This window comes from Pseudoliparis swirei, chromosome 23 (assembly GCF_029220125.1).
Source record: "Pseudoliparis swirei isolate HS2019 ecotype Mariana Trench chromosome 23, NWPU_hadal_v1, whole genome shotgun sequence".
NCBI lineage: Eukaryota > Metazoa > Chordata > Actinopteri > Perciformes > Liparidae > Pseudoliparis > Pseudoliparis swirei.
In genome coordinates, this window is record NC_079410.1 from 8,103,625 (window position 1) to 8,124,093 (window position 20,469).

General features: G+C 41.3%; 1 protein-coding gene across 1 annotated transcript; it reads right to left on the reverse strand.

Annotated features, from left to right (window-relative positions):
- Positions 1-4,620: 4,620 nt before the first annotated feature.
- slc17a7a (solute carrier family 17 member 7a) lies at positions 4,621-19,901 on the reverse strand. Its single transcript, XM_056406434.1, has 13 exons — positions 19,774-19,901; positions 12,366-12,618; positions 11,987-12,105; positions 10,881-10,995; positions 10,707-10,794; positions 10,033-10,119; positions 9,727-9,869; positions 9,419-9,568; positions 8,667-8,799; positions 8,133-8,243; positions 7,666-7,793; positions 7,507-7,576; positions 4,621-7,419 (listed from the first exon to the last, which is right to left on the reverse strand). Exons 1-13 carry the CDS (start codon positions 19,833-19,835, stop codon positions 7,100-7,102), a joined length of 1,779 nt encoding a protein of 592 aa, XP_056262409.1. The 5' UTR covers positions 19,836-19,901; the 3' UTR covers positions 4,621-7,099.
- Positions 19,902-20,469: the final 568 nt, after the last annotated feature.

Sequence of the window (20,469 nt, forward strand, 5' to 3'; positions counted from 1 at the left end):
GCTTTAGTTTTGAACTTCCTCCAACGGCTAACAAATCTGTCCAATCATAAACAGAGGGGACCACAATTGGGCGTGGCATCTCAGGCAAACTTTTCTCTCTCACAGAAGACGTTCTTCTTAAACATACAGATATCTGTTCTGACACATTTGTATATATATATTTTATTACTTGGCTGCAATGTTCAGCTCTGCGCACACATTTATATATCCTAGTAGATCTTTACTAATTGAACATACTTTTTTTTGTATTTCACACTTGCTTGGGAAATGTAAACTTATGTAACCTATACTATACCAGATACAAAAGCAATGTATGCATACATTGCTTTTGTATTTGATCGAAATGTAATATTACTAAGGGCATTCATACAAATCCAAATGCTTATGATATGTCTCATAGAAATAGTTCCCAACTTTATGAAACAATCATTGTAATCATTGTGAATGTTTTACCAACCTTAATGAGTGAGTTAGAATGAGTCTTCACTGTATTTACTACAAAACTGTCTAAAACACAGTTGAAACCAGTATAGTCGTTATTAAATAATAATAATAACAATAAAAATATTTTTTTGGTTTCTATTCTACAACCTTTTCTGGTGTCATATTTGAGGTGACATACTTGTCTCAAAAAAATCCAAAACATGACTGATGCATATATGTTGAAGACAACTCTGTCTACACATACACAGAACATGTAACACGTTTACTGTATCAATTATGAGATATTCCATAGTGAAAGCCCTGCATTTGTTAAGATCAACTTAAAAAGCTAATTTATGAATCTTTCAAAGTAAAAGTCATACCGATGTACTTCAAAAAGCAAATCTAGGAATATAAATATTTCATTAAAAATAATCGTCTTTTTTCTGAATATTAAAAGGTCTTTAAAAATACTTTTCTCTATAAATCCAGGCAATGCATATGTGTTCAGATCTTCACTCATACTGACAATCAAACAAGTTGATACTGTACCAATTAGGAGATATTCCAAAGTAAAATATCAAATTACAGGGTGAGATCAAAGGCTTCTACTGATGTACATACTGATATATACGGAGTCAGAGATGTCCTGAACACATATGCATCATTCATTGACTGGACTTATTAAGAAAAGTATATTTACAGAGCCTCAAATATTCAGAAATGACCAGTTTATCGTAATAAATGTAGGACTTTTATTTTGAAGAATCTATTACTTTGAATTATTGAGAAAAATATCGTTATACCACCTAAACATGTCAGAAATTATCTATTTGAAAAGTAGAAAATCAGTTCAATTTTTACTTTGCAAAACATCTGAATTAGAAAAGTTAAGATACTTTATTTTTATTTCGATGTGGCTCACTCCCAAAAACTTGAAGGCTACTATCTCAACCACAACACGCGCAGGATGTGGCAGGGGATCCAGTCTGTCACTAACTACAAGAAAACCACAACAACCACAGACCCCCGTGATCCCACCCTTCCAGACAGCCTCAACTACTTTTATGCCAGGTTCGACAGGCTGAATACGGACACACCCTCAAAAGCCCCCTGTGACCCCATGGACTTTGCCTTTCAGGTGACTCACACACAGGTCCTGAAGGCCCTGAAGAGGGTAAACCCCTACAAGGCTGTGGGACCTGATGGAGTTCCCCCCAAAGTCCTAAAGGTCTGTGGGGAACAACTAGCCGGAGTGTATGCTGACATCTTTAACCTGTCACTATCTCAGGCTGTAGTTCCCCGTATCTTTAAATCCTCCATCATCATACCAGTCCCCAAAAAACCAGACACACCCACCTTAAATGACTTCAGGCCAGTGGCACTCACACCAGTCGCCATGAAGTGCCAAGAAAAACTGGTCCTCACCCACATCAACCACACGGTCCCGGACAATGTCGACCCCCTCCAGTTTGCCTACCGCCCCAACCGATCAGTGGATGACGCGGTAGCAATAGCTCTACACCACACTCTGCAACACCTGGAAAGCCGCAGAACGTATGCCAGGATGCTTTTCCTGGACTATAGTTCTGCCTTTAATACCATCCGCCCGGGAAAACTAATCAAGAAGCTGACTGACCTCGGCGTCCCAACTCCCACCTGCAACTGGATTCTGGACTTTCTGACAGAAAGACCCCAGGTGGTGAGAATGGGAGGACGGGTGTCTACCGAGCTCACAGTCAGCACAGGATCCCCACAGGGCTGCTGCCTGAGCCCCAAACTATTCACCCTGTACACCCATGACTGCACCTCCACCCAGGACAACACCATCCTCATCAAATACGCCGATGACACCACCGTCCTGGGGCTCATCAAGGGGAGCGGGGATGAGTCGGGCTACAGGACCCTGGTGAACAACATCCTGGTCTATGGAGAGGAGAACGACCTCATCCTCAACACAAACAAGACCAAGGAAATAATACTGGACTTCAGGAAGAACCCTCCCCCTCTACAGCCTCTCATCATCAAAGGGACTGAGGTGGAGAGGGCTGACGGTACAGATTCCTGGGAATGCAGGTGACATCTGACCTGAGCTGGACTCTTCACACCACAGCCACAGTGAAAAAGGCCCAGAAAAGGCTTTATTTCATCAGGATGCTCAGGAAAGCTGGTCTGAACTGTCGCCCTCTCACCCAGGCCTATAGAGGACTGATCGAGAGCATCCTCACCGCAGGCATCACTGTGTGGTATGGAAACACCACACAGGCAGAGAGGAAGGCTCTGCAAAGAGTCATAAGGACTGCGGAGAGGATCACAGGGACACAACTTCCGTCCATGGACTCTATGTATGTGCAGCGCTGTCGGAAAAGAGCAGAGGGAATCATTGGAGACTCACTTCATCCAGCTCACTCTCTGCTCAGACACAAACACTGCACATACAACCTGAGACACAGCAGAGCGGACAGCATCGTCACCCACAGGACACGCTTCTTCAACAGCTTCTTCCCTGCCACAGACTGATGGCACAACACAGCTACTGAGAAAGAGGCACTCCTTGAAACTGTGAAAAATGTGCAACACTACAATCAGTGCAATAGCCCCACACAACCTTCCCCCAACATCTGAACATGTGCAATATCCCCATATCACTGTCCCCTCCCCCTCTTTCTTTCCTTTTACAAGCCAGGTACAGCACTAGCCTACTTACCTACTTATTACTGTTAGTACTGTGAATATTGCATACACTTTACCACACTATGTACAGTGTGTTTTTTGTACTGTGTTTTTTTAGATATGTTTCATATTTCTATTATTATTACGGTTACTGTTATTGTTATTATAGTGTGTTTGTTTTGTACCTCTTGACTCGGAGAACCCTGCAAAAATAATTCCGATCTGTCTGGACTGCTGGTCTAGGCGCAGATGGCAAATAAAAAACCTTGAACCTTGAACCTTGAACATGTCCTGAACATATCAGTCGGTCAGATACAATTTAATTAATTATCTTTCAATTAACCGCTAAAATAAAAAAGAAATACACTTCATGCACAATTGAGTTGTATTCATTTTTAACTCACTAGTTGCAGTCCACATGTTTTATACATGTGAATATAAAACCATTAATCTAGTATTTTCCTTATTTGCAAGTATACGATTTTTGGACATCTTATTTTGAAAACCGGACGTTGTTTTAAGTGGATCTTTCCGCTAACTTTCCTAAATCCTGCGCTCGCTCCCGATCTGGGTCGTTTGCATGTGTTTACCATGATTGTCAATATAAACTTATTTGCACACACATTTCAGTGTCGGCTGATTTAACTACAGACATCCGAGCGTCTGCTGAGTGCTGAGCGGTGGAGCTGACCTGAGTTATTGAAAATCAGGAGTTTGTGTTTGCTGCCCTCTAGTGGTTCAGGTCAGAAACTATATTAATAAAATGACGTGTGCTATTCCACAGTCTTAACGTAATGACAGTACAACCCTTATTAATATCACTTTGGTGAAATTGTTCAGAACTTTTTTCCACTAGAGGTAAACACACCTGCTCTTTACTATTTTTTGGGGGAAATGCCAAACAATTGTAAAGAGCAGGTGTGTTTACCTCTAGAGATACCAGGGAAGAAGACAGTTTACGTCTCATTTGAGTGTAAAGATACATGTTTATATCGCCGTCTAGAGCGACCAACTGCAACACAATATTAAATTCGTCAAAATAACGTAAATACAGGTGTTATAGTGCGAATACTTCCGGTGGATCTTTTCAAAATAAAGACCAACTAAAGCACTTCGAAACGAATGAACAGAGTATTCCAAAACTATAACATTGAGATGAGTCGCGAAGCTCGTAGCCCCCTGGTAAACTAAACAAATCACCACAGAGAGAGAGAGAGAGAGAGAGAGAGAGAGAGCATCAACATGCCCCACCCTCCATCCTCACTTCCCTTGTCTGTGACGTCCATGTTTCTCCCACTGAGTGCATCTGCTCTCCTATCTAATCTGTGCCTAAAATCATAGAGATAATCCTGCATCCATCTGTCTGTGTGTGTGTGCGAGAGAGAGAGAGAGAGAGAGAGAGAGGGAGAGGGAGAGAACTGACATCACGCTCATGATGTAAAAAAACCACACATGGAATGCGTCATTATACTGAATAGGTAATAAATCCTGATGACATGATTGTGTTGGAATAGTGACCTGCTCTTAAATTGCTTACCTTTTATTGCACACAAGGATATCTCACATATACATCTTTTATACATAGAATATTTTCCAAATGTTTCCACGTTTAAATATGATCGTTTCCTTTATTATTTTTACACTGATACTCACCACACATTTCATCAAGGAGGAGGACAAAACTGGAACAGACATGAACTTAGACTAAGATACACTTGATTAAAAGTACACAGATACAACACTGACAAATTAAAAAGTTCACAGGAATAATCATTCAGGACTTTTAGATATTTCACTCGAAAACAAAATTTGCCTTAATCCCTTTTTAAAAATAATTCATTGACTCACCAACACATTTTACCGTTAAACCCTGATTTGAATCGGATATTAATTTTAACCTTGCAGCAGTTTAGTGCCCACAAAGTGAGCTCAGAATCACAAGCCCTCTGTGAATTGACAGGAACTAGATTCTTGATCTGAAAAGGAGCCATCTGCCAATTTCCTTAAAAAGAGAGAGTTGTGTGTTGGCCTGAGCACACAGAGGGCAGAGGTTTGTTGTGTGTGCACGTGTGTGTGTGTGCACATGATGTGTCATGCATGTTGGCTCCATGTGCAGGCGCATAGCGTTGTACTGTACAGCTTGTAGCAACACCACAGTTCCTTTCCTGTGTGAGCATGTTAGTGTCCTCTCAGGAGACGCACCTCTGGACTCTCCACTACATTACCCAGCTGTCAGTGCGTCAAGAAGGAGATGGTGCTGCTTTAAAGGGCATGAGAGGAGCTGATGTGATTGGCCATCATTGTTACCAAAGCTTAACACACACCTTGAACGTGTGTGACACTACTTCCTAATCTCACTCTGTTGCCATGGGTGTTTCTGATCTGTGTAAATACCAAATAGTGTGCAAGGTGCTCTTGACTGCATGAAATGCATGATATCGGTTTACTGTGTGTGTGTGTGTAAAAGGAGGAGAGATGGCGGGGGAGCTACTGCACCGCTGTGCTCATTAAAACACGCTCACCGCACAATGTATCAGCACCTGCACCCAACACAACGACACACTCACTGTCTCTCTCTTTCACACACACACACACACGCACACACACACACACACACACACACATTGAAAATCGCTGACCTACCAACTCAAACATGAATTAAATTGAGGTACTAAAGACATGGAAACAGCACCAAGCAGGGAGGGGAAGACAGGAAGCGTCCTGTTAAATACCGGGAGGACGACGGCGGGACAATCAGCCAAAGAGACACAGGAGAAGATGAAAATGATGCAACACATGCTGTGATGCCTGGGAATATTATAGCTGTTGTTCCTCGCTGGTTAAGCACTATCACACTCATCTTGATATTCTGGGCCACCTCTCTGATGGGAGCGCACTCGCCAAATGGAAAGTCCCAACTATCAGATGATCATGTGACCCATAAGCCTGGCTGGACCTGACGTAGTCGGGTCAGACCCAGGTGAGATTCAGCAAGACACCACAAGCAAGCTCTAACACACACCTCTGTAGATTCAAATACACACACACACACACACACACACACACACAAAGGGGAGGCTGTTGGAACAAAGGTTTTACAACTCTATCAAGACAAGCACGGAATGACACAACACCTAAGCACCATTCTCCTCCTTCATACTAGTTTTAAAGTCGTCGCCACATGAATGAATACTTAACATGTGCATTGCTTTTGGAAACACAACGTTGCAGAGGAAAGGGGAAATTAACGATATGCTTCACCAGTGGCGGGACAAGTTTGTCCACAAGGGGCCTCGGTCCTAAACAAAAATTAGCTTTTCTTTTGTGTATTGATTTTCTTTAAACGACATGCTTAATGTGATTTATATTAAGGTTTAGAGCCTTTGGAGAAATATAAACCAGAAAGTGGGAGATAACTACAACATTGGCATCCCATGTTGCATTTAGTTAAACTAAACTGAGCCCCTAAAGTGCTTTCCCAGCAAAAGAAATTAAAGTTTGTGGCTTACACATTAAACTTTAAATATGCCAGTGGCTTGAGAGAGTTGCTGTACAGGCAACACACCAACAACCATGCACGCACGCACACACACACACACACGCACACAAACGCACATGCACGCTGGATCTCTTCAGGGATGTCGTGGAAACGGAACACCGGACCAATCAGAACGAGCTCAAGAGCAGGAAGGATAATCTGAGATATATCAGTTCAGTTCTTTGCTAATGAATATTGAGTACTGTGTACATTTACCACTCTAACCCCTGCATGCACGTGCCTACACTCACGCACGCACACACACACACACACACACACACACACACACACACACACACACACACACACACACACACGCAATATGTGCAATTGTAAATATTGTACAAAAGCACACAGCAGGTCCATTCAGTATAGCAGTGACTCTCTTCCAATCCCTTTCCAAACAATCTTCCTTTTTTTCTCCGTCTTGTTTTCTTTTCTTTTAACTTGTATCATGTGGATCTTCTATGTCAGCTCCCTCTCCTCTTCTCCTCCGTACATGTACGAGTTGTATCCAGGTGGCTGCACATACTCCTCAGACTTATCCCAGTCCGACACCCATCCAGGCCCGCCTCCGCCTCCGCCTCCGCCTGCACCTCCTCCTTCTCCGGTCCGTCCTCCGTTGGAACCGACAACTGGTTTGCTCATGGCCCCGTACTGCCCGCCTCCATGGTAGAGTTCCTCTGTTTCATTGGCCAGTTCATCCTCATCTATAATACCACATTTCTCCTCACTGGTGTCTTCTATGTCGGCCCATGGCTGCTTTTCCCCTGATGCAAAGAGTCCTAGTGAGAGACAAAGTGCGGTCAGTATTTAGACTGAGGTCTTCTACAGATGCCTCACAAAACACTAAAGTCAAAGTCAAGTCATACCATAGAAAATCACTCCTCCATAATGTACGAGGGCAGCTATAAGGAAGACGTACTTCCACTCATCGCGTGTCTGAAATGATGTAAAGACATGTGGAACAGGTGAGTTTGACACTTTTTTTAAGCGACACTGTAAAGTGGATACAGATGAAGGGTTTTTACCTTGTGTTTGGTCATGGCTCCCACTATGATGGGACACACCATTCCAGATAACGTCCCCACCCCGTTTGAGATGCCCATCAGGATGCTGGCATATCGAGGGGCAATGTCCAAGTGATTGACATTAAACCCTGAGTGAAATAACAAAGGCAGTGCACGACATCATTTCCTCCATTTCTTTTTTTATGGGATGCAGATTTTCACAGTTAAGTAAAAAAATAAATTTAAAAAAAGACACCATGTAGTGACATTTCTCTCAACACCAGACTAAGGAGATATTTACTGTTTAAATAATTGTGAAGGCAAGACGTCATTGTTAAATACATAGTTTATATTAATGGAAACATTGGGAAACAGCCAGCAAGGTGAAGTTTAAAAAACAACAGTTTGGTTTTTCCGTTTTAAGAGGATTATGTCCCGGACTACTGCTTGGCCTGGTAGACAGCATACTTGTTTATAACATCTCTCACCTGAGATTGCAAATCCACTGAATCCCACAGCGAGGACCAAAAAGGAAATGGCAACACCTTTTGAGTGAGAGAATCCCACCACCAGCAGGAAGGTCGCCTCCATCCCAAAACCTGAATCACAAAAACACATCAACATCTAATGCAAAAAGAAAACCATCCACATGTTGCTACTCTGCCTCCACAAGCAACGTCACGTGTTGTATAGTAATGCATAATATTTATGTTCGAAATAACACATGTGTTTATGCACATGCAGAAGAAACACTGATACAACACTGGACAACTCTGTCTTTTTTCAATTCAATTCAATGGGGCTTTATTGGCAGGCAGGTTTATTATTAGCATTATTGCAATCAAAATCAAATAGTACACCATTTTTTATGTTGCTTTCACTATAACAAAAGCAAAATACCATTTTAATTTCTCCGTTTCAGTTTGCCCTTGACTTTCTGCTCTTGAGCTTTCTTTTCACACAGTTGTTTTCATTCCGCTTCACCGTCCTCCAACGATCACCCTTTCCTGTTGGACACTCACCTCCACAGTTCATGAGCTTCCTGACGTTGGTGGTGGACATCAGGTTGTGGGTTCTCAGGTAGTCGGCCAACTGGCCTCCAATGGGCACGATGATTGTCATCACCAGATGGGGTAACGCTGACACCATTCCCACCTGAAAGAGGAAAGGCGGAGAAGAGTGTGTGCATGTGTGTGTGTGTGTGTGTGTGTGTGTGTGTGTGAAAAAGAGACATAAACATAGGGTTATTCATTCGAGAATTAATTATCTTTTTTTCAGTTTTTTTTTCAGGTTTTCAGTTTTTCCCGGTAATTCCTGTCACCTCTATTCCTCGTCTACTGTATGCTATCAAATAAAAGCCCATAAAGACAACAATGGTGTAATCTCGCCATCCCCAGACCCAAATGATCAGTCTTGTTTTTGAATTAAACATGGAAATATCAATATAAGGACTGCACAAGTGTACATAACCTACTGATAATTAGACACCTCTCATAAAATGTGGTTAACGGACCAAACCACGCTGTGAAGAAGAATTCTGTTGTATTTTTTAGCCTTTTATTTTCTCAAGCATGGCTTTTCTGGCTATATGTCATAATAATGTTGCACTAGTCAACTCTATATTAGGTATTTGTAAACACAACAGCAATCCTTGTTTATTATGACCCCGCCAAAGTGATGAGGTTGAAAAATACCAGGATTTCCATTTAACAGTGGAAGTGTTTCAGTTTAGTTTAGTTCCAATCAAACCACTTTATAGACGATATAGTCTCACCTTGCTAATCTCAAAGCCAAAGACTTCTTCAAAATAGGCCGGCTGGCTGATGAGCAGCAGGTAGAACGTCCAGCTCCTGCAGAAGTTGGCCACGATGATGGCGTAGACTGGCATGGAGGTGAAGAAGTGTCTCCACGGGGTTTTAAATTTCTGCCGTCCAAAGGAACATGATATTACTGCGAGCTGCTGAATTCACTGAGACGGATCAAGAACGAGAGTCCGCTGAGTGTGTATAAATACATGTGTATATCCAGTGTTTGTGTGCAGGTCTAACAGATTGTCAGTGTTACAATCATATAGAGCCGTACATGCAGAGGATTAAGAAAGGAGGTGGACTCTCCGATTGCATCTTCAATGTACTTTCTCTCCTCCGGTGTGATGGTGGGATGGGCAGCGGGGCTCTCGTACGACACCAGGATCCAAAACAAATACCAGCATATCCCAAAGACGCCTGGAGGAAGAGGAGAGAGAAAGCAGAAGACACAGGCATGGGTACAGTAGAAGAAGAGGGCAGATGAGTGAGCTGCTCACACTTCCTTCCAGGTTGATGCCAATGTTGTGAAGTTAAGTTTATCAAGATATATGCCCATCAGTAAGATATATAGGATACTAACCATAGACATAGAAGACTGAAGGCCACCCAGTGTATTGCACCAGTATCCCAGCTAAAGGCATTGCCACCACTGCCCCGGCATAGGATCCTAAGAAAGCATCACATATAAAAGCAACAAAGTATTAGTTATCCTTATAATCATACAGACATTTTGGTGCTTAAATTGCTTAATACATATTATTATTCAGCGGTCATATGTCACATGTCTAATACTTTTAAAGACTACTTGTCATACGATTTTCCAGCTTCATACTTGTATGTTGGGTTTCTACAAAAACATGTTTCCATGCTTAAATGTTCAAAAGCTCACCCCCCCCCCCCCCCCCTCCCGTATTGTCTATCTGAATAAACACCTGCATTCATTAACCCTTTCATCAGCATGGTGTTGTTCGGCAATAGCGTGGGTCTGTGTTTACTGACTGTCAGCTGATGTCATTCACATACGCTGCAGCCGGAAATAAACTGCGACACATATATAACTTTAAAACTGGGAAATTGTCTATATATACTGTATAGTGACATCACAACCATACCATACCGAAATACTGTTCGGCTCATTTAAAGTCACAGTTTCTGAATACTTGTATTTCTTCACGGACTGAGCTTTTTCATTACTTCTGCATCTCGAAAAAAAGAGATATTGAGTTTTGGGGGAAATGAGGTGAGAAACTTTACCACAAAAGGCCGTCGTGGCTAATCGACTTCTCTCAAGAGGAGGAGCCCACTTGGCCCAGATCCCGTGGCAGGCTGGGTAGGATACACCCTGCAGGACACAACACAGTTAGGACATCACTCCAGCATCTTGGGAAACTCTTACACAGCACATGTGCACACAGGGACATACTGTACCTCAACAAGGCCCTGGCATATCCGGACCAGGATGACGCAGCTGTAATGGCAGCGAGCAGCAGATGGAATCAGCATGTTGAGGGCGGACGTGGCCACGATGGCGAAGCCAAACACTCTGAAACACACGGGAGAACAAACATGCTGCCTCAGAGCTGATATTCAACAGTAACAGATGAAAAGTTATTTCCTTTGCTTTTCCTCTCACTCCTGCTATAAGGACATCTGCTTATACACTCAAATAAATGACTCATTGGATGAACTCAATTAAATTTTTGGCAGGTTTTCCATCCAATAATTATATGCAACTCCAACTCAAATTTAGCACATCAGTGCAATAAAATGTAATTAAGTTAGTCCAACTCATTTGTATCAAATACATCTAAAATAAAATAACGATATTCAATAAATTAAATAAATTTGTGTTTGTCCAACTCAAAATATAAACTAACTAACTAACAAAATATGCAAACTCCACACAGAAGGAAAGCCCCAACTGGGAATTGAACCCACGGACCTCTGGCTGTGAGGCGACAGTGCTAGCCACTACACCACCGTACAGCCCTGAAAATGTCTGCACCTCATGCAAACAACTGATTTTCAGAAGGCGCATGCGCAAAGAGTAGTCCCCAATGAAACACATTCATTTTGAGTTGATATGCACACCATCTAACCTAAATAAATCTAATAAATGAAAGTATTCATACATTTTGTGTTACACCCATTAAATATAAATATCTATTTTTGTAATTGATTTATTTATATGTATCAAACAATATTTAAATGTGTCACCTCGAAGAAGGGCTTGAATCGTTTTTGTGAGTGTAACCAAAATAAATCTAATAAATGAAAGTATTCCTACATTTTGTGTTACACCCATTCAATATAAATATCTTCGTTTTGTAATTGATTTATTTAAATGTATCAAACAATATTTAAATGTGTCACCTCTAAGAAGGGCTTGAATCGTTTTTTTGAGTGTAAGGACGATGTTGAAAAGGCTCCATGGGTGTTAATTTTTTTTGTTCATGCCTTGCACAAAAGCTAGCCTATTTACTGTAGACAGGGTTACTGAATGCCCGATTATATTGTAATGTGAAGACATTCACCTGTTGGCTGCAAATCTTTGACATATAAATCCACCCGGGATCTGTGTGACGATGTAGCCCCAGAAGAAGGAGCCGTGGATCATTCCCACCGTCTCCGGGTCCCAGGTGAACTGCGCAGCCTGGAGAGAAGAACAGATGTGACTTTCACTTCATACACAAGTGTCCTCCTGTCCAAACGGAAGAGATAACTGCCATTGGATCTCATGGTTGATATGATCTCAGCTTGTAAATATCTTGGTAAACTAATTCATAATAATAATAAAATGTTCAGTACAAAATGAGTAAGTACAGCGTTGATTAAGATAAGGAATAAGGCAAACGTCCTTGTCAAAGACAAACTGATAATATACATTCAACATCTTTGATTCCTGCCACTTACCACGAGCACTTCCTTGTTGCCCTTGAAGACAGTGTGGTCATTCACCATGCTCACAATGGCCACCCCCAGGTTGCACCGGATGCCGAAGGAGATGCAGAATCCCAGGCCAGACAGGATGGCGATGATGTAGCGCCTCGGAAGGCCAAAGCAGGTACAGTCCACCACCGGCAGCTCCTTCTCCTCCACCAGCTCAGGACGGCCCTCGGCTGAGAGTTCAATGGTTTCTCCATTGGGCTGCCGCTTCTCAATCAGCCTGAAGGGCGACAGAGACAGAGTGTACAGGAGAGGAGAGCGACAAGCCAGCCTCTGCAGAAAAATACTTCCAAAGATATCTTTGGCTTCAGGGAATTGTTTATAAAATCATGCACAAGATATTTACATTTTCTGCCATGAAAAATCATAATTTTTTGTATATTCTGTTGGTTGAACCACTTCAAGATACGTTTACAGTGACGGACAACACTCGAGGGAGAAACTATGAAGTTACACATCTTTCTGATTCCTTCCAGAGCCTGACTGGGATACTCAGTTCTCACAGTCCAACTGCAAGAATATATAAGTTACTTTATTCTTTTTGTTGAGGGTTCAGCCACTCAAATGTAGACTGGCAAATAATAAACTACAGATATTTCACATGAAAAAAAGGGGGAGAGTGAAGGTGAGACGCTGATGCACATCTCCTCTGGGGAACACAACATGGAAACATTGGCTCAAAAGTGAAGTAAAGGAACAATCGTGGTTCAGGCGATTTTTTAAAAAGAAATCGAGAGAAAAGCGAGAAACATATGGTGTCAGATCCCTGAGGAAAGACGGTGCTTCTATTTTTCTTTCGTGTACATCCTCCAGACACCACGCGGCCCTCTGCTTTTCTGCATTTCTTTCACTGCTAGGATTTTGTAAAATTTCCCTTCTTTTCATCGTTCCTCTCTCGCTCTTTTTCTCACACACACACAAATCAATGCAGACAACATGCACCATGTTGGCGTCGTGTCTGACTCAGCATTTCTCAGTGTGTGGTAGCAGCTGTCACCGTCCACTCCTCCAGGACCGGTGCTGTTCAAGATGTCCAGTCTCTCAGACCCAAACAGGAGCCCTCTAGAGGCTCTCTGTGTTTATCCTATGAAGGTATTCAGACGGCGAACAGAGACCACGAAGGGAGAGAAAGAGTCTAACATCTTTCAGATTGCTAATTCACTGAACGGCAACATTTTGTAGACAGAGTAATCAATATTTGAGGTGTTATTTCCTCACAATAATCCATTCTGTTATGCACACTTTCATTTTTTCTATCTAAAATTATTTCCTTTTTTTCTCATTACAAAGAAATTCTGTATGTACCATTAAATTGCTTTTGTTAATTATCAGTTTGCCTTAGAAGAGACCCATGTGACTTTATTTTAGGCTGACCATCTTTGTTGAATGGGAGGTGATACATTTTCCTCAGGAGTCAAACAGAGAAGACAGGAGAGCGACCATCTGTGTGTCATAACCTCCGTACTCTCAACCCCCCCTTATTTACACACGCACACAGTTGCATTTTCATGACTTTTGGGGACATTATATTGACTTACATTCATTTTCTGGAGACCTAGAATTACCCTCACCATAACCACTTCTATCCTTAAACAAACCCTTACCCTATAATGTAACGACTTGCGTTACGTTGATGTGCACTATGTCCCCGAAAGGAAGGCAAATCCCCACAATGTGACTTTGTAATCAGATTTACACTCACGCGCACACACTCATACACACACACGCACACACACACTTAAGTAAATATATTCTACACACACATTTTTTTCAGATTAAATCAGACAGTGCCACACTTTCATTCGTGTGTGTTTTTTTTAGAATACAGTATGTGATTTCACCACAAGTCACACACTTGTGTCAACTGTCCACTTTCCAATGGGCTGATTCAGTTAGTCAGTGAGCTGAAGAATTTTACACAGTAACGTGCATAATAACTACAAGGATTGGCTCCATGTGACGAGGACGGTGAGGAGATAAAAACTTGCTTAAAATTGAGTTTTACTAAAATTCAACGAATTGAAAGCGGCTCTGTCTCAAGATAAGGTTCAAGGTAATTCATCTCTCTCAGCACAAAGAAACTCCAAGATAACTTATTCACGCACACTAACACAAGACAAGTCCGACTCTGGCACCATTGCTAAATTATTGATGTGTTTTTGGATGAGATAAATAATTCACTCTAGCTTTTACATCATGATCTGTCACTATATCTGTTAGCCTGTCTGCACATATTCCTCAATTATGCCCGTCTGCATAATCTCTTTATGCAGCTATGCAAATCGCCAATAAACAGACACAAAAAATAAAAGCTATGCCAATAAATTAAGACTGGATCATCAGGAGATATTCTGAATGTAAAGTAAAACTCAAATTAAAACAAAAAAATAATACTTTGTAAAGCAACATTGTGGAATTTGTAAGAGATTAGAGAGAGCGTTGCATCCCCCGCCCCCCCCCTCTCTCTCTCTCTCTTTCTTAATCCGTTACTACATTGAGATTAGGATTACAAAAATGATTTACTTCCGGAAATTAATATGGAAGCACAGGATATCGTTGGCCGTAGATCGGCATGCGTCTCATTCGGCCCTTTGATTCAGTTTTCTGTCATTTTGTAAATCAGATTGTTTTCACTTTCAATTACATGTCGTTATTTTCTATAATTTCTCAAATGTGCAAAAACACACAATATTTCCTGTGAAGGTAAAGAGCTCAGTGAAATATAACATATTTCTCTGAGAATTACCAGTTTTACTTAAAGTGTTATGAACAAACTGACTGTTATAAACCTTTGTTTATTTTTCTTTTTTTAATACAGCACATACAGAAACAGGCTATTTATTTGATAGAAGGTGCTCAGGCCTCCACAGTGCATTACACACAAGAACAGAGAGATGAAGTTATATAAATAAAAAGCAAAATGTGGATCAAAAAGCTGATGTAATGAAAAGGAGGGTGTGCACTTTTTTTTCTGTTGAATCAGTTGGATGCACACACCGCTGTCCTCTCTGTAGACAAACGTGCTGACTCACCCCCTGATTGAAACTCCTACTTCCAAGCTTGTGAAAGCTGCGGGAGGATCCTCATTAAACCTCACGACAGATTGCAGCCTGACACCTGCACATACGCTACCAGCTAACGAGGCTAGCCCACAGCAGAAATACCGTTGATTACAGATGCTTCCCACGAAAGGGCAATCGCGCTCTTGTGCGTGTGCGTGTGCGTGTGTGTGTGTGTGTAAGGGCCTCAGAATAGCTGACTAGCTGAGGGCCTCCCAAGTTTCTGGAGTTACAATGTTCCAGTGTGTTTACACATACTTGTAACATAGGTCAGCGCTTGCTAAGTCTCTGAGCAAGTCGAAGTTTGAAACACAGAGTAAAAAGACATTTGACTTTGCGTGAGGACCATCCTGTGAGTTTGCGCTCAGCTGATGTAGCTTCTCTCGTTAGCATGCGGAGCCCCTGATTGGTCTCAGCTGGCAATCATTAATGAGCGAGAGAGCATGAGCAGGCAGGAGTCCCGTGACCTCAGGCTCTCTGAAATATCATAATTACAATAGTAACAGGCTCAGTGGAGACTCAGTAACACCTCAAATTGAGCTCATGCGTGAGCTTTTCACCCGAGCACGATGAGCAAGTTCAACCAACAACGTAGAAATGTACAAAGTCAACCTGAAAGAGTCAATCAAAGCGACTTTGTGTTTAGATGTTTTGAGTCTATTAACACGAACACTAAGAGATTAATAGTTTAAGTTAGTGAAACATGCTTATTCTACATTCCCACAGCCTAAGGTAACGCATTTATGCATCTTATTTCATTAAATTAACAGTCCTAGATATTTAGTTTACTCTTTTAATTGTAATGTTCCCATCATATTAGAATATGTAATCATATATAATGTGAAACATCTTAAACACTATATCTATTTACAGTCAATGTGATGGACCGTCATCATATTTCTTTTTGGTATTATATGTTAGATTATATTATATTTAAAATGTATCTTTTCACATTTGCTGTTAAACTGTTGCCTGATTTAGGATTTTAAAATAATATATCAACTTCAACAAAATAACAAAAGTCTCACATGCTGGTTGGTGACCTGAGACTTTTGTTACCGTGTATATACAATTCAGCAATTCACAGAGCATTCTGTCTAATCCTCTGATAAGAGGATGTTGGAGGAGAGAGAGAGACAGCGAGGGAGGTTGACAGTAACAATATTATATAACGCCTGGTCATTATTTTCCACATCCATGTGCTAAATTGATCCTTCATTGTGCTGTACGTAAACCATACTTTCCTTATTTCAGCCCAGCCACTGCAGAGCTTTTATCTAAAATCAATTCCCCCCTTATTCGCCCTTTAAGGTCAGGTGTGTAAAATATGGGCGGTAGCTTGAGGAATTTTTTTCTAATAAAATTGCAGCAATTTTGTTATTTCAATTGTGGTGTCTCCCCCTTTCATACTTCCTCCATGAGCCTCTCACTCTCCCTGAAGTGAACAGATTAGGTCTCGGTGGGACTGTGTCACCCAGGGAGATACCCTCCTCCCCATCCTGTCACACTGCTTTTTTTTCACTCTCTCCTGTGGACCACACACACACACACACACACACATTAAAAAACCCACATGTGTGACCTTCATAGATGTATTCATCAAATAACTCAATCACGGTGTGAGTGCATCTGCACACACACCCACACCCACACACACACACACACACACACACACATGCACAGCTTCTCACTATCTTAACCGAATGATGATCTGAGCCAAGACAAAGATTAATAGAAACTTTTTTCTTTTTTTACTCAAACTCAGTGAGGCACGGAGGCCGTGTAAATATATTGAAGCATTACTGACATCATGGATGAACGCAGCATAACTGCAAATAACCGAAGAAATGACACAGAAAGTCAAAAGATCAAGAAAGAGAACACAAGCTGAAACATTTAAAAAGTATAATTTTGGTCTCTTTTCAAATTCTTCAAGTCTCCAAAAGCATCCTGGGATTCAGTGAGCGATTTCTTTCTTCCTCAACCACATTGACAACCAGTCCATGATGTTTCACAGTATCTGCTATTGTCATAATGACAATGATTATACTGAAATCATCAACATCCCTAAACTGATGAGAGGCAGTCGTTAGAATGGATTTGACTTTAAATTCAACTTTAAATTCATTTTGATGTTCTTTTGTATTAATGTTAACACCATCGTGTGATGGGATATTCATAATAACTTTACCCAACGTGGTGAAGACGGTTGTATGTGATTATATTGTACATAGTGCTGTGGATATATAGTTCCTTGGTATGAGGAGATGAATTGATTAAATTATATATAATTTAACATTATGAAAAGAGGGAATAGGAAGAGTAGGAATGTACAGTGTGCTTGACCTTAGAGTGATGCAGTTTATGCTTACCTAGTGGAGTTTAATATAGAAACAGGAGATGCATTCTGATGGAGAAAATGTTTAAATAATAGATGAACTCCTGGCTGCTTTCATCAGGAGGGATTTTGTCTGGGAGGTGGTGAGATGTGTGTACACACACAGACATGCACACGGGCACACAGGCACACACACACACACACACACTCATCTATTCACATGCTGCAGGGATTTCCTGTGATCAGGATGCAACATATTCACACATGCACACAACTACAGACATACATAGATGCCTGCCTTAAATCAATCGGCATCATTTAATTTTGAAAACCATTGTCTGTAACCTCACACTGTGGACACATAACACCAGAGTTAACTGGCTAATCCAAGGAAACTATCACTAAACCCAATCTGGATCAATCTGGATCCATTTTACACATCACATCTCTTTACATCAGCTGTGGCCGTGCACACGCATGGCTCACAATCAGTAAGTCAGAAGAAGCCGGAGATGTGCATGTCCGTTAATCTGGGAGAACCCGATAGGCTGAAAGTTATCCGTGTTGTCTCAATGGCTCAATGGATGGATGGAGAGGATGGAGGATGGAAGATGGAGGAGGGAGCGGCTGGAGGAAGTGGCATGGGCTGGGAGGGAGTGGGTGGGAGGGGAGAGTTTAGGGATTTGCGTGGCTCGACAGCTGGACTGAAAAACAGGCTATTTCAGGACAGGATTTATACGTTTGGTTGCTACCTCAAATCCTGAGAGTGAAAGCTTAAAGCAATGGTTATTGCATGAGGTTCATCAGTGTCTTTAATCTCTCTCTTTTTACTGAAATATTGTCGAAACACGCATCTGTGTTGCAACTTTTGTATTGATATGCAATTTATTAACATGTAAACATCACTCGTACTAAACCAGAGTATATATGTCGATCTTTTATTTTTATTTCTCAAAGATCATGAAGGCGATGGCACAGCTGTACAGATTTAATATTTGTCTTGCTTTTTTTGTTCAACCAACAGTCCACAACCAAAAAGATATTCAAAATAGTCTAAAGTATAAGTGAGAAGAAAGAAATGTGTTTGGCATATTTGCTAAAAAAATACTCAAAGGATTAACCAATTATTAAATAGTTGCCAATTAAATGTCTGTTGACCGACTCATCAATTAGAAGCTAATCGTTTCAGCTTTGCATTAAAGATTAATATATTTTATTCTCTTGATTGATCAGACAACTTTATACAACATTAAGTTTGATAACATGTTGTGATGGATGGATGAATAGATGGATATGACTGATTTTCCATCAAACTTTCCATCTCATTCTGAAAACGCATGGAAACATTATGTAACCACGCTACACACTCGTCTCCAACATACTTAATCCACTTAGAGTTGGGCCAAATCTGACTCTAGCAATCAAACAATCACACACACAAACAAACAAACAAGAGAGGCTGCAGGAAAGCAAGAGTTCCAGAAATAACAGCAACATTTCAGAGGAAATGTGTGCAACAAAGCATCCAACGAGAAAACATCGTGTCCCAAACACACGCGCACGCACGCACGCACACACGAACAAACACAGGCAACGAGTTCATTGCACTTTTATCCTGATTTTTTTTTCAATGGTGGATATCAACCTAATTTTTCCCGAAAATATAAATTAACAATCCCTAAAAAGACAGCCCAACATTGTCTTCTATCAGTGACATCTGTGTGTGCGCTGCGCACAGCGGGTCTTTTGCCGCTACGCGACATGATGTTTGCTGCTTTAACCAAACAGTCGCCTCTGTTTCCATTGGAATTAATATCTAAGAAACTTTTTCTCGACTCGAGAGTTAGTTTGGAAGAGAGAGGATGGGAACCCGCAGCATGATGAACTGCATGTGTCCCGCAGAACAAAAACACCGAAACGCGTGAAAATGGGGAGAAGTCAAAGGTGGACTCAGGAATATTATATAAAAGGTGTGTACCTGTTAATTTTCCCCAGAGTTCTACCCGCGGCCGCCTTAAACCTGTCTGGTCGGATCTCCATCCTTGCAGCTTCTTGACCCGGCTGGTTTGTTGATGTCCCGCGCGCCCTCCTGTCCTGCCTGAACGCGCGAAGTCCTCTCTCTCTCTCTATCCCCCCCTCCCCCTCTCATCCCTCAGTTACACGCACCAGCCTCCGATTCATTTCAGACTTGCCGCAGAAAGGTGCACTGGAAAGTGGGATGAACAATTGGGCATTCCTTTCTTTATAGTGTGATCGGGGAGACACTTTAGGTTTGACTTTGAGGCACATTTGGCGTGGAGCCTTTTATGTTCTTCTTTTTAATCCTATGTAACTGAGATTTGATGATGAACGTCAAGCCAACCCATACAATCTCATGTATAGACCGATATAAAAAGGACCTACACATAGTTAATCATAATAACACATTTTTAAAATATTGAACTCCAAAAAGCCTTAATTTATTTAAAGCTGAGATTGGTGTTGTTGCTTAACTACATTAGTTTTGAAATACTAGATTTATGATGATCACTCCCACATGCATGGGATTTCAGGACAAACGTGATCTGCATTGTTCAGGAAAAATCTCATACACAGCAAAAAGTTAATATAACTTTACTATTCAGTGTATTGAGCTCTTCAGCAATGCCACTGTTCATGTTAAACATCTCCATGA